Here is a 15,819-nt window from a genome sequence, read left to right on the forward strand (position 1 = left end):
TTTACTGCCCACGAGGGGCTACACACAGAGGGGATAAACAAGGACAGACAAACGGATTAAGTCGATTATATCAACCCCAGTGCATAACTGGTACTTATTTAATTGACCCCAAAAGAATGAAAGGCAAAGTCGACCTCGGCGGAATTTGAACTGCTAAGCATTTCGCCCGGTGTGCTAACATTTCTGCCAGCTCACCACCCAAGTTTCTGTCAACTTTTTGGCTTATTTCTGTTTCTGTCAACTAAATACACTCACAGAGCTTTGATTGGCCTAAGGCTCTAGTAAAAGACACTTGCCCAGGGTGTCACACAGTGGGACAGAATGTGAAAACCATGTTATTTGGGAAGCTGCTGTTGGCATTGCCTTTCATTTTCTGAAGGTGTGTGGTTCAATTAAGTTGCATACCATTAAAGTATTTGGTACCAATGGTGCTCTGTCCAACACTAATAATAGATTGTAGATAACCATTTAGCATGTTAACTGGTCACATCTGACCCAAATATTCTACTTGTTTTATGTTCAAACCAGTGGAGGCGCAATGGCCCAGTGGTTAGGGCAGCGGACTCGCGGTCATAGGATTGCGGTTTCGATTCCCAGACCGGACGTTGTGAGTGTTTATTGAGTGAAAACACCTAAAGCTCCACGAGGCTCTGGCAGGGGATGGTGGCGAACCCTGCTGTACTCTTTCACCTCAACTTTCTCACTCTTACTTCCTGTTTCTGTTGTGCCTGTAATTCAAAGGGTCAACCTTGTCACACTGTGTCACGCTGAATATCCCCGAGAACTATGTTAAGGGTACACGTGTCTGTGGAGTGCTCAGCCACTTGCACGTTAATTTCACGAGCAGGTTGTTCCGTTGATGGGATCAACTGGAACCCTCGACGTCGTAAGCGATGGAGTGCCAACAACAACGTATGTTCAAACCAGCCAGATCCAGCTTCTCACACCTGCTCTACAGTGTCATTCTACAAACAAAGAGTAACATCATGAAAATCTTGAAGCTATGAGATAATACATGATTAATTCAAAACAATGTGAATTAATTAGCATTACATTTGGCAGTAATTTGAATGCTAAAGGTTTAAAGGGTTAATTTACTTAAAATAGTTTGCAATATTTAATGTTGTGTCAGGTGGTGAGCTGGCAGAATTGTTAGCATTTTGTCTGTCTTTCATATTCCGAGTTCAAATTCCACTATGGTCAACCTTACCATTCATTCTTTCATGGTTGATAAAATGAATACTAGCTGAGCACTGGGGTTGAAGTAATTAACTTACCCACTCCCACCAAACTTAATATTCAATTTTACAGTTCTTGATGTTCTGAGTTCAAATCCAGCCAATGTTCACTTTGTCTTTCATTCTTTTGGGCTTGATAAAACAAAGTACCATTCACAAATAGGATGCATTACAGGGACTATGGCCAATTTATATCCCAATAATACATCCTGGATGTAAATGGAATTACACTTTTCATTTCCATATCTCTCTATTTCTCTCTCTCCATTTTATTCTCAACTCCATTAATTATTTATTTGGCTGCATCTTTATCATCATCAACATCAATATCCTCATCATCATCGTCATCATTCACACAGTGATACTAACTTCTTTTTGATCACTACCAATTCTTAATTCACTTTATCATTTACTTGTTCCTGTCATTTTGGCAGCAGACATACTGAGGCACCACTTTGAAGAATTTTAGTCAAAGTGACCCCACCACTTACTTTTTTTTTAAGCCTGGTACCTATTCTATTAATCTCTTACGTTGAACTGCTAAGTTACAGGGATGTAAACACAGCAGCACCAGTTGTCAAGTGGTGGTGATGGTGGGGGACAGACACACACATATGTGTATATATATATTTATATACATACATACACAACAGGCTTCTTTTGGTTTCCATCTACCAAATCCACTTACAAGGCTTTTGGTCAGTCCAGGACTATAGAAAATACTTGTCCAAGATGCCACACAGTGAGACTGAACTTGGAACCATGTGGTTAGGAAGCAAGTTTCTTACCACACAGCTACCTTGCACCTACTATTTTGATTTCAATTATTATGCAAATTTGGGCATTTTATTTGATTTTCTAAAGAACCAATAAATATTTGTTGAGATTTTTTTTTTAACACTAATAACTCAATCATGAAGTAAATGAATGTAATTTTTACCTCTCTTTTTTTTTTCTAGAAATTAGATTTGGTAAGATAAGTATTTTAAACACAATTTAAAAGAAAGTATATGTATGTTGATCAAAGCAAGAACACAATCCTTTTACCAGGACTTTGAATCCATGAACTCTAGAACAAGTATCTAACACTTTAACCATTACTTCACATCATCTCATAAAATTCCATCTTTAGAAATGATGCAAATTTATATGTCATCTCCCTCCCAAAAGCTAAGCTGAACAAATTGGTTTTAGTAAGATGTGATGTAAATGTAATTATTTTTCTTTTTAGTATTAATTGGAAATGGGTAGGATTCTAGCTAGAAGGCTTATAGATTAAAGAAATCTGATTTATCTCTTCCTTGAAATGCTGCCAGACTTGTGGTAATTGAAACATATACAAGTAATGCATGTTCTGAAAAAAAAAATAGCAAAAATTACCAAAGACAGAAAGAAAATCAAAGCAAACATGTAATGTAGAATTAAGGACAAATTTACAATTGTGGTGCTTCAATGAAGTTGAGCATGGCTAGTTGAAAACTTTCAGACATCATATTTTTTTTTTTAATATTATTTTTTGGAAGAGATAAGAAAAAAGAAGTCAAAATATTGCTTTGAACAAATTCCTAGCTGAAAGGGATTATATAGATTGGGATACCAAATATAATGGCTGTACTATGTAGTTAATATTCTTTTCATTGATCTGAGTCAAGATAAGATTATTTCTTCTACAACTGATGCTTCTCAATGAATTTTTTCATTTTGTTAGCCATTTATTTTCATTTTTTTTCTTCTTCTTAACATTTTTGTTTTTAAATGTAGGTTTGCTATCTTCTCAGTTATTCTATGAAACATTTATTTTTGAGACACTTGGGAACCATTATCATTATCTGGATTATTTTGGTGTGGTTTGTACATGCATTCATTTCATTTTGTAAAAGGTTTGACTTAAGTCAAAAGAGAGATTTGATTTTGTTTCTCTGGATTCTAATCAAATTAATTGGTTTACTAGCTATTACATTCTAAAATCCGTAAATATTATTCTTCAGAAAAATGTTCATACAAAGAACTGTGATTAGAGAAAGAAATAATGATATTCAATTCTAAGCCTTAAAATTCCTCAGAACATCTTGTAAGTTTTATAAACTATTTTTCTTCAACACTTGTTTTGTTCTTCTGCAAGGATGGAAAAACTGTTCTGCTCAACAAAAATTCTAGGCTGTGGTTCTCAAAATTTTTTGCTCATGACCTACTTGTGAACTCAACATTATATCTTTGGCTTTCTCATAGATGTTATTAGTTGTAAAAAAAAAAAAATGGTATTTTATCTTTGCATTGTTTATTAATTGAAGCTAAATTATGAAAAACATAATCGTGCATTTGAAACAACTAGACAAAAATAATTATTTCTATGCAGATAAAAGAGCATATTTGTAAAAATTCTCTAATGTAAAAATTCTCTAATGCACATTTGTCTCTAAGACAAGGGTGCATAAGCTATAAATTTAATAAAAATTACTCCTCATAATAACTTAAAGGACCAAAGATTAACTTTAATAATGTGTACTTTATTTACAGAAAAGTCATAAAAACTTCTATTGTTGCATTATTCTGCTTTCTAGTTGTTAGTAAATATTTCAATGAGAATTGCTAATTGTTAGTGTTTCTGTGTGATTGTCTTGATCTTAAGTCTGAGTTGTTGGATATTACACAATACTATATTATTTTAATATTATATGTTCGTAGAGTACATATTTTTTCCATGCCTACTATCTCTGAAGACAACGTGGTGTTGCTTAACCATGCCATTATCTAATATCTAATCATTTAATACCCAGTATGAAACCAGTTGGTAAGATTGATTGAAATAGATCTATAATATTGTATACTTTCATATAATGATATCTACCAAATGTATTGGTAAGACAAAACATGCAATCGTTACCAAAATAGCAAAAATCTGTCCACAAAGGTCTATAATAGACTCCTTATGAATCGATCTCCTTGGTTATATATCAAAATTTAAATAAGAACTTTGACACTAATATCCATATATATTAAAGTTTATTACCTAGAATTTTGATATATACACACACACACACACACACACACACACACACACACACACACACACACACACACACACACACACACACACACACACACACACACACACACATATGCTGTTGATATTAGTATATAGAGTGAAATACGAGGATCATGACAAGGTGTAGCAGTTATATTTTTAACTCCCAAATCTCCCAATTTTTACTAGGCCTATTGTGATCCACAGGGCTTTCATTTGAGAATCACTGGCTTAGATACTGATGTCGACATAGATAGCTTCATAAAGTTTTAGTGCAGCAACAATTTGATATAGAGCTTATTCTGAATGAAATATTCTCCCTGACCATCCATGTTCTCTCTTAGAAGTTTAAAATCTCTCAAGTCACCTCACATTGGAACCATGGAATCATTCTGCCCTTTCAGCTCTAGCTGCAACATTGAAATTCTATTAGGAACCATCACAACAACTACATTTCCATTAATAACAGTCCTGTACTTAGCATGAAATATTGTCCACATCTTTTTATCATAATTCTGGTATCAATACTTTGTCTCTCTAAGGATAAAACCCTTGAAGCATAGTGTTCTTCACAAATCCCTTATAACAAATGTATTGAACATTCAACTAGTTCGGTGTCTCCATGTACTTTACATCTATTCTTTTGTGTCAGGTTGGAAAATTGACCTTTTAGTTTACCTCCAAAACAAGAATGTTCTTAAAGAATTTAGCTTCCAGACCAGTGAATGCTAAAGCTGATTTTGTTTCCATCAAATAAGCAGCTGTTTATTATGTGTGAACCTTGAGAATATTTTTGCTGAAAGTTAAGAAAGGTTGTTTTCTTTTTTTTTTTCTTTTTTTTTTTTTTTTTTTTTTTTTTTTTTTTTTTTGTTATTTTAGTGTGTTTTTTTCTCCTGTCCTCCTGCCTTCCTTTTAGCCTTATAAATGCTCAGTTACTGTTTGATAACTTTGCTATTGTCAGATCAGACTGGAGTCTTCCCTGCTGATTCTTTATTTATCTCCATTTGTGTCCTCAATGCCAGCTGTGGTGAGTTAGGTCTATCAGATGTGTGTGTGTGTGAGTAAATATACATATACATACAGAATCAAACTTGTCCCTCAACATTTATGGAAAATGGTAAGGGGATAGGAAATATTTGTCATAACAATATTTGTGATATACTATGTGAACCATCTTTGAGATATGTTCCATGGCACTGTGTGAACCCTAAATAAAACTTGCAGTTGATACAATAGCCTAACACTTAGTTTGCTTGTTTAGGCCTGACGATGTCCTATCATCTTACAGTATTTTATACACACACACACACACACACACACACACACACACACACACACAAACACACACGTGTGTTTGTGTGTATACAAACATACATATATATATATATATATATATATATATATATATATATATATATATATATATATATATATATATATATATATATATACATACACACACATATATATGCACATATAAGTATACATATTAATACACTTACACACACACACATATGCACACTTGCATATACACACACACATTTTTCTCCTGTTTTTTATTTATCAATTTCTGTTACTTTCTATTTATATTTCATATCTATTTCCAATCACTGGAAACCTTCTCCATCACCATCTTTTGCTAAGAAAGTCTTAGAAGTTAAGTATATAGATACCCTCACCCCAACCTGTTATGTGTGTATGCATCCCATGTACTGTTTATGCTTATCTTTTGTGTGTAGAAATGAATTTTGTGAAAGTATTTGAGAATCATAAAAATTGTGTAATTGAAATTAAGTTTAATTCTGTGTGCAAATATATTTATATAATATATAGAATACAAAACTGATCAACTAATTTGCAAAAAAAAAAAAGAAAAACTGATCTGAAAAAAAGATAGACACAAATTAATTTACTACACTAAATTGTATTTGACCGTGAATATTAAATTCTCAAATGCAACCATTCAAAAATATTAATAAATATCAACAGAATATGAAGAGTGAATTAAGTAGTAATATTTTCAACATAAAATTATATTACATATTACTAACTACCATACCTGGTCTTACCTGAGTTTATTGATATTTGATACAAATATAATCTCATGAAATATATTTTGGATAAATTGCTTTAAAGAATTGACACATCCACACCTTCCAAAAGATGGTTCAAGTTGTCATGTTTCTTCATACTTATCCATTTTGTTATTGCAAAATATGTAGAAATTATGAAATTATGCCCATAAAAGATTATACACCTGTTGGAATTTTAAAAAGATCCACTTCTTGAAGCCTTTGTTACTATATTTCTTTTGAAACGTACTTCTTTTACGTCAACAAATTTTGAAATTATTGAAGAATTTAGTGAAATAACTTAATTGTTATTAAGCTGGTACTTGGAATATAGGTTAACTTGGAATTTTGATCTTCATCTTTTACTTATTTCAGTCATTAGACTGAGGTCATACTGGAGCAATGCCTTCAAGAATTTTGGTCACAAATTGAACCCAGTACTTTTTTTCCTTTTAAGCTTGATACTTATTCTATTGGTCTCTTTTGATACACTAAGCTACAGGGATGTAAACATACTAACACTGATTGTCAGACAATGATGGGACACACACATACAAGTTTCTTTCAGTTTCTGTCTACCAAAGTTACTCACAAGGCTTTGATCAGATCAAGACTGTAGTAGAAGACACTTGCCCAAAGTGCCATGCAGTAGGAATGAACCCAGAACCATATTGTTTAGAAGTAAACTTCTTACCACGTAGCTGCAAATTATATATCATAGAACTGGGAGTGATTTTGGGTAGGTTGGTATCAAAGGAGTTAATGTGCTGTATTCTGTAATTTCTACTGTAGTTCGCAGTACCTGACAGAAATATGCAATATCCTCTATTCACTCTCTCGGAATTGACTATAAAGGAATGGTATCTCACCTCTTGAATGAACTCTTCTTGTGAGGAGATTATGGTGGTCTGCTTGCATGTTGCAGCACCTCCATAGTGAACTCATTCAGAAGGCAATAGCACCATATCCTCCCCTGAGCTTGCATAAGTGGAGAGGTGGTCAGTTGAAGATGTGGCTTACAACAGTCAAAGCAGATGTGGAATTCGTTTCTGGCCCTTGAGTCTTTAGTGTTTGTTGCTGTGGGTGTGGGTTATCATATTATAATTCTGCTTGTTACTCAGTAAGTCATGTGTGTTATGCTCTGTAGGACAAGTATCACTAAAAATTGGTATTATTATTAAGGCAGCAACTGGTAGAATCATTACCATACCTGACAAAATGCCTAACAGGATTTATTCTGTCTTTACATTCTGAATTCAAATTCCACTGAAGTTGACTTTCCCTTTTATCATTTTAGGGTCAATATAGTCGACTTTCCACCTCCCCTAAAATTTCAGAACTTGTGCCTCTAGTAGAAGGAATTATCACGACGGTGAGCTGGCAGAATTGTTAGAACACTGGACAAAATTTTTTGCAGCATTTCTTCCAGTTTTATGTTCCGAGTTCAAATTCCACTGAAGTTGACTTTCCCTTTTATCCTTTTGATGGTTGATCAAATAAGTACCAGCTGGAGCTTTAGCCCCCTGCCCAACATATCAGGCCTATAGTAGAAAAGGATCATTATTATTATTGTTATTATCATTACTACTAGCAGAAATCTCACCCTCCAGGCAGTTTTCTGCTGGTTGTTATGATTTCAAAGAATTATTTCTCTGTATAGTTTTTATGCAAATTACTACATTTAGTAACCTCTACGAAAGACTTGACTTAATTTTAGAAAATGTGATATTGTCAAAGGAAATTTAGATTCAAAGTAATTTGATCAAACTATAAAAGGTAAGTCTGAAAGATTAGAGAAGGTTATTTTAACCAATGATGAAGTTTCAATCCTTATCAATCTTATTGCTTTTAAAATTCTTACTGTTTTGGAAAGTTCGGAGTATGTATGTGTATATGTTGGTATTTTCAAGACAGAAAAGTGATTTTTTAAAAATAATTATATGTATATTCTGAATGAATATGTAAAGTGTATAAGTTTTATCTATGATAATATATTGGCAAAAGTGACAGAATGCAATCAACTGCACAATTGAAACAAAAATCCAAATAGACATGTATGGGAGATAGGTGCATGCAGCTTATAGACCTCATGCATCAATATACTACTTGAAGAGTGCTTATCTACAATTAGCTAGCAAATTGTTTGGTGAGCTGGTGGAAAATGAAATGCATTAATAAATAGAAGATTGCTGAAAATAGACACTTTGTCTGAGAATTGGGGGGGAAAAATGAAAAATAAATTGTTTTTCAGAGTGATGAAAATCAGATGGTGAAGTTGCTATAGTGACAAGTTATTTATTCATTTATTTACTGAATTGTTGATCTCTCTCTCTCTCTCTTTCTCTCTCTCGTTTCCCCTTCTCTGTTTCACACTTATATTCATTTTAAAATCATTTTCATGTTTTTCCTTTTTTTCACCTATTCATTTCTATTCATGTGTCTAAGTGCTGTATCAAGTTTGGTTTGGCAGATTTCAGATTTTAAAAGTAAGCCTTACAAAATCTGCTTAGTAATATAAGAATGATTTATATATTATATAATTTTATATATATATATACACACATATATATATATATATTATTTTATATTGATGTATGTATATATACACACACATATACAATATAGATAGATAGATAGTTTTATTACTTCCTCTATTTTTCTAATCTATTGTATGAATTTTGTCATTGAATTTTATAGCATTTTATTTTCTCTATGTTAAAAGTTACATTATATTTTATGGAGAAATAATTTTATACAGGTGTTATTTGTTGTGGAGAAAATTACACTTTCAGAAAGATGTTTTCTAAAATAGTACTTTTTTTTTTATTTACGTATATTTATTTATAATAAATGAATAACTTTATATAGGTACAGCCATTGTTGTATGGCTTAGAAAATTTGCTTCACAACCGCATGAATCAGAGTTCAATTCCTCTATGATGCATCTTAGATGTCAGAAACTAAACCTTAAACTATGTGGTTGGGAAGCACACACATATAAGTGTGGAAACAAAATTTGCTTAAAGGATGCAAACCCAGGCCCAAAATTCTTTACAAACATGGTCAATTTTTTCAATCTTAATATAAAACAAACACTGTTATAATAATTGTTATTATTATTATTATGTTCTGAGTTCAAATTCTACCAAAGTTGACTTTGCCTCTTTTATCCTTTTGGGGTCTATAAATTAAGTACCAGTGAAACACCGAGGTCGATGTAATCAACTAGTCCCCTCCACCAAAATTTCAGGCCCTATGCCCACAGTAGAAAGGATCACTATTATTATTATTATTATTATTATTATTATTATTATTATTATTATCATTATCATTATATTTGCACATCAATCGAATCAGATAAATCCAATAATGGAAAAGAAGTGTCTTAAATCAGTCTAAAAATGTTTATGTTCATTCATTTTGGCATAAAAGATTTTCAGGAGGATGTTCAAAATGTTTTTATTGCTTTGGTTTGCCATTTGCTATTGTAGAAGACAAGGCACCATTCACTGAAACTGAACAGGAAACCACATGGTTGCAAAACAAGTTTCTTAACTACACAGCCATGCCTGCAGAAAAGTAAGATAAATAGTGGCATTGCTATGATTGATTAAAACCTTTATTGGCGGTGCTTCTTCCTTATTGCTGTCTAATAACTTTAAACTGGTAAAAGATCACACATACATACGTAAACATGTTCTTTTCCTGGCTTTAGTCATTTGACTATAAATATACAAGGGAACATTCAATCATATCAACTCCAGTTGATTTGATACTTATTTTGGTACTTATTTTATGAATCTCAGAGAGAGATGAAAGGCAAAGTCAACAGTGCCAGCAAGAATTGAATGTGTTTCAACACTAATAGTACACACTGTAAAAAAAAAAAGAAATAAAAAAAAGATTTATTTTCAAAATTTTTAATTTTACCAAAGCAGTGAGGAAGACTATTAATTAGAGCACTACTTTTCTTAGGGATGAGGATTGAAAAGTGGGTAGACAAATTGCCATGACAAATGAAATTAAGACCTTTGTAACTCTTTAGCATTCAAATTCTGTCAAATGTAATGCTTATTTATTCACATTGTTTTTGAATTAATCATGCATTGTGCATTATCTTGTAGCTTTGAGATTCCAATGGTTTGATTCTTTATTTTTAGAATGACATCATAGGGTAGGTGTGAGAATATTTGGGCCAAATATGACCAGTTTAAATGCTAAAGGGTTAAACTTGTCCAGCACCATTGTGGAGAAACTTATAGGGATTTAGATTCTATTTTGTATTCTCCTTAACTGGAGCTGGGGAGGCAAAAATGCATTACCGTTGGGTGGTAGGGGACTTGGTATTTGGCAGTTTGAAAACTGCTGAATTAGGGGGTATTTTATTTAAATAAATGAATTAGCATTGAAAAAAATGTCAACAAAATTTAAATTAAAACAAGAAACCATACCATATCATACATTGCACAAATTTTAAATTGAAATATGAATATTCATAATTAAAGGAGATTTAAAATACATAAAGAATATACGAGTAACTGCGTGTAAATAAACAGATAAAAAAAAATATCAAGAAAATACATTTCCATCACATATTAATATAATTAATGTAAAAATATTTCTCTAATGAGAAAATAAAATATTTCAATTAGTTAGTTAATGTACCGAAAAAAAAAAAAAAATATATATATATACATATATATATAAAAACCCAGAAAATTTAAGATCAACTCTGCTATTTTTATTCTTTTATTTATTATGTTTACTGGGTTAGTTATAGGACTGTAGTATGCTTAGAGTTGATTATTTAAGTTAATTATGTTAATATTTTTCAGACATAACTGTTGCTATGACAAATTTTAAAATATATATCTATCAATTGTATTAATAAAACCTAAAAGTAATTGTGGAAATTCCACAGTTGTTTTGAATACTGTAAGATGGAATAATATATTTTTCTGGAACCTTTGATTCTTGAGCTGGTGTAAAAAGTCCACATTAGTAGTATCTAAAAGCTATGTTCTTACATCTACTTTGTGACTTGTTTATTATTTTTCACTTTATATCATCAAGAAGTAAGCAATCTTAACTATGGAATAAAATCAAAAACATTATCCATATTATTATTATTCTGCAATTGTACGATGGTAAAGCTTTAGCAAATTTTGTGTGGTTATTTGGAAAAAAAAACTATATGTTCTATCTGCCTGTATTTCTATCACTACCTAAATGCCTATCTATATTATCTACCTAGCTTGCCCATCCATTCATCTATCTTCTATCCATCAATGTATCTATCTTTGTGGATAGATAGATACTTTGACAGTAAAATGATAAAGAAACATCTTGCAATAAAACTTAGAACAACAACGAAATTTTTATTGCCTGTCACACTATCCTATTATACTACATTTAAAAATCATGTGACTGCTTTGCATTCCTTTTAATACATAGTGCTCATTTTTAACTATTCTTTCCCACCTTTTAACTATTTCTTTCCCTCTCTTTTTCGTTAACTATTTAACCATATAACATGATAACGATCCCTTTCTCTTAACTTTCACCACTAACACTCTTCTCTCTTTCTGCCTCTTGCTTCAACTAACCACATCACATTTGGCCACAGCATATTTATATATAGATAATTATTAATTCAATATAAGAAGACAGCTGTACCTTAACAGTAATATAACCAGTCAGATTGTTTGAGTGTAGAGACAAGGAACTAGAGGTCACATGGTGCTAAATAAATATGTAGAGAAATGGACATTTCTTCGTATTGAAGCAGATTTGGTAGGCAGAAACTTAAAGAAGCTGGTCATGTGTGTTTGTGTCTGTGTTTTCCCTTATCATTGCTTGACAACCAGTGTTGGTATGTTTATGACCCCCATAACTTAGCAGTTCAGCAAAAGCGATCAATACATTAAGCACCAGGTCTAGAAAAAATAAGTACTAGAGTTGATTCATTTGAGTAAAATCCCTCAAGGCACTACCCCAGCATGGCTACAGTCTAATGACTGAAACAATTAAAAGATAAAATATATATCTCACAGCAGAAGACATTCAAAAACCCTTAAATCAACAACAGTGGTTAGATTTTCGCATCAAAGGACAATAATAAGGAATTAAGTAATATAAGAAAGATTATACAGATTTATAGAGCTCAGATCATAAAATCATCATCATCATTTTATATTAGCTTTCCATGCTGGCATGGGTTGGACAGGTTAGCACAGTTCAAGTTAGTTCCCATTTGCAAACTATTGCTTCCAATGACTAGATGCTCACATGTCATCTAGAATTTTTCATGCAAATCTCTGGAAGATGTACTCTTTTCTGATCCAAACAGTTTCATTCGGCTTTCATTTATTTTGTTATTTAGAATTTAAAAGATTATACAATTGTGCAACTTCCTATCACTTTCTTTTTCATTTTTATAAGATTTACTTTTGTTTCACTCTGCCACAACCACCATTAATTATCATAGGTCTCTCATGAGCTCTAGGACTCATAAGGCCAAGATCTTAAACTGTTTTTTTTTGTCATATAAGTGGCTGAGATTACAACATTCCCCTCTGGTTGGGATACCAATGCACCACAAAGTCGATATCCCCATCATTGCTGGAATTCATTTACAGCTAAGTAGACTGGTGCAATGTGAAATGAAGTGTTTTCTTCAAGAGCACAACACACTACCCAATCCAGGGATTGAAACCATGAGCTAACAATTGTGAATGCAACACCCTAATCACTAGGCTATGTTCCTTCACATCATTATCATAACTATAACATATTTTTCATGCTGGCTTATATAGTGTGAGCCCAACACACCATATATGTCACTCACGTATGTGTCATTCCCCTGTCACTTCATTTGTGGTCCTGGACACCTTCAGACCTGTCCTCACTATTTTTCCATGTTGCTTCAGTGACATTTCTCTGCTATAGCTTCATTTTATTTTCATCATGTCTCTTTTTTACCTCATGCATTTCTTGTCCATTTGCATCAGGAACAGTCATCTTTTTTTGTCTTCAGGCATACAACTTTTCTATTTAAACAGAATTAGTTATTAGAATCTATACTTAAATGTGTACTTTGTCACTGTACATTAGAGATTTTTTTTTTACAGGATTCCAAAAGTACAGTATAAGAAGGATATTTATCATATACCAAGTTGTTGTTTTTTACATGAGTAAAATAATATTTGATGGAACTAGCACAACAAATTACTGTTTGTACTATAAACTGGAATCCAATAATTTGGTAGGAATATATATATACACACATATGAAATGTGTGTGCTATGTTTATATGTATATGTGTGTATACCATGACACATCGCTATACATGCAGCCACACACATATACGCTTCTTCACAAATACATGCACACACCTATACAAATACTTAGGTATATCTGGTTTCCATCTGTTTTCAACCTTGTGTGTGTTCTGCACCTATATTTTTCTAATCAAAAATATTTTCTTGTGAAGCAGTGTCCCAAATTATGTTGAGGAAATCAAATTAATGATACCAGCATGGGTTTGGTGATTTTGTTTTGCTAGTATCGTTCACATCTTAAATAGAAGATTATTTCATTTTTTTCTTTCTTCTGCTTATCTATTTATCTTTGGTTTTCTCTCCAGTATAATATTTCCTTTCATTCTTCTTCCTATCTAGGTGTGGTTGGCACTCATCGATTTTGTAGTTCCCGTGATATGGGCGAACAATGTCAAGACATTTGGTATGCCGATCATGAGCGTATGTACAGATCCTGCGTATTCACTTGTTCTGGTGACGCCTGTAATGCCACAGAAAGACTTTCAACAAAATGGTACCATATATCTGCAGGAATGATTTTGAGTCTTGCCTGTATTCTTTTCACTTCAAATTTACATTAGTGTCTGTGAACATTTTTTCTTTTTTTTATAACAGTGCATATTTGAACTCTTCTATTGATTTCATATTACCATAAATGAAGAGGTAAAAATGTATTTTAGTATATCAATTTCCGATATACTATTGTCTCTTTTTGTAAATGTAAAGATAAAGTGTGAGCATATAATAACATCAATAAATGATTTAGAGACACCTATGTAATGCAAAAAGCATTAAGAGAGATTTCATATATATATATTTTGTATAGTTTGTTATATATGTCTTCTTTTTCTTTAACAATACATATGTTTTATACTTTGCTTTCTTCATTAGAATCATTTCAGAGAAGCAGTTCATATCAAATATTAAATGATAATTAATCAAGTCAATTTGTAGACTGTTTTGCTACTTTCAAAGATGGTAGTGAAACCTTCCAAAATACTTCATAGTTTCTATGTTAATACATGAGCAAGACTGAATATTGTGTGTGTGTGTATGAGACATAATAATTCCAATGATCTGGATCAGTGTTTCCCAAACCTTCTCTCGGGAACCCTTGAAATACATTCTTTATCTGAGGGAACCCCTACATATGATTAGTATTAATCTTTATTAATGTTTTTTTTTTCCTCTTTCATAAAGTAAAATTTCATAGGAGATTAAGCAAATTATAAAACTGTTTTTGATAGATTTTGCACTGTGAAACCTACCAGTTGTCACAAAAATATTAGAAATTCCATTTTAATCAAATGCTTGGTTAGAATCCCTTAAAAATTCCTTATTATGAGGTTATTTTCCTCATCAAGTTACCTTACACCTCACAGCTGCCAGAATTTTCCTGTTTTAGGGAATAATCTTATATGTCCATATAATAATACTACAAACAAGAAGTAAAATTAAATGTAAAAATGATTCAGAAATATATTTGATTACTATTAGCCATTTATTATCACCATTTCTGATGGAACCCCAAGAAACTTCTCACAGAACCCCTAGTATTCTCTCATGGAACCCTAAGGCTCCTAAGTACCCTAGTTGGGAAACAATGATTTTAATCAATGAATAATGCTCTATTACATCTGTCTATGAATCAAGGACTTCCATTTTTGCTAAACCTTTGTAAATTACATCAACACATGTTATGTATGCTTGTGTTTGCATTTTGAATATTAAAATGTTATAATGTAGGAAATCGTATACTATGACTATTTTTTATAGAGTGAGATATGTGGCCAACAAAACAAATATATTAATGCATTCACATATTTGCCTTAATATTGCACCAAAATATGGTGTTAGTTGAATGTTCTTTTTCTCAAGTTGTTTATATCCCATTTTTTATTATCATTACAATTATCAATACTCTGATTGTGGATAAAAATTGTCTTGGAAAGTTTGTGTAAATCTTCATTGTATTTCTTTGATTGATCTTAAGTCTTAGGGTTTTATAGAACTTGAGCATTTCTTTTGCATAATTTTTGTTAATTTTCTTGCAAGTTCTATGACATTTTTCTTCACATGTACTCAACCCTCTCTCTTCCTCTCTCTCCACACACACACACATATATGTATGTGTGTATATATATATATATATATATATATATATA

The 15,819-nt window shown here is 31.9% G+C and overlaps 1 protein-coding gene across 1 annotated transcript in view; it reads left to right on the forward strand.

The window, feature by feature from the left end:
* Positions 1–15,796, forward strand: part of LOC106870646 (uncharacterized) — a 55,023-nt gene extending 39,227 nt beyond the window's left edge. The window contains exon 3 of the mRNA XM_014916789.2: positions 14,015–15,796. Coding sequence (XP_014772275.1) covers positions 14,015–14,235 — 221 coding nt within the window. The 3' untranslated portion in view covers positions 14,236–15,796. The remainder of the gene's footprint in view (positions 1–14,014) is intronic.
* The last annotated feature ends 23 nt before the right edge of the window (positions 15,797–15,819 follow it).

Source organism: Octopus bimaculoides, chromosome 2 (genome assembly GCF_001194135.2).
Source record: "Octopus bimaculoides isolate UCB-OBI-ISO-001 chromosome 2, ASM119413v2, whole genome shotgun sequence".
NCBI lineage: Eukaryota > Metazoa > Mollusca > Cephalopoda > Octopoda > Octopodidae > Octopus > Octopus bimaculoides.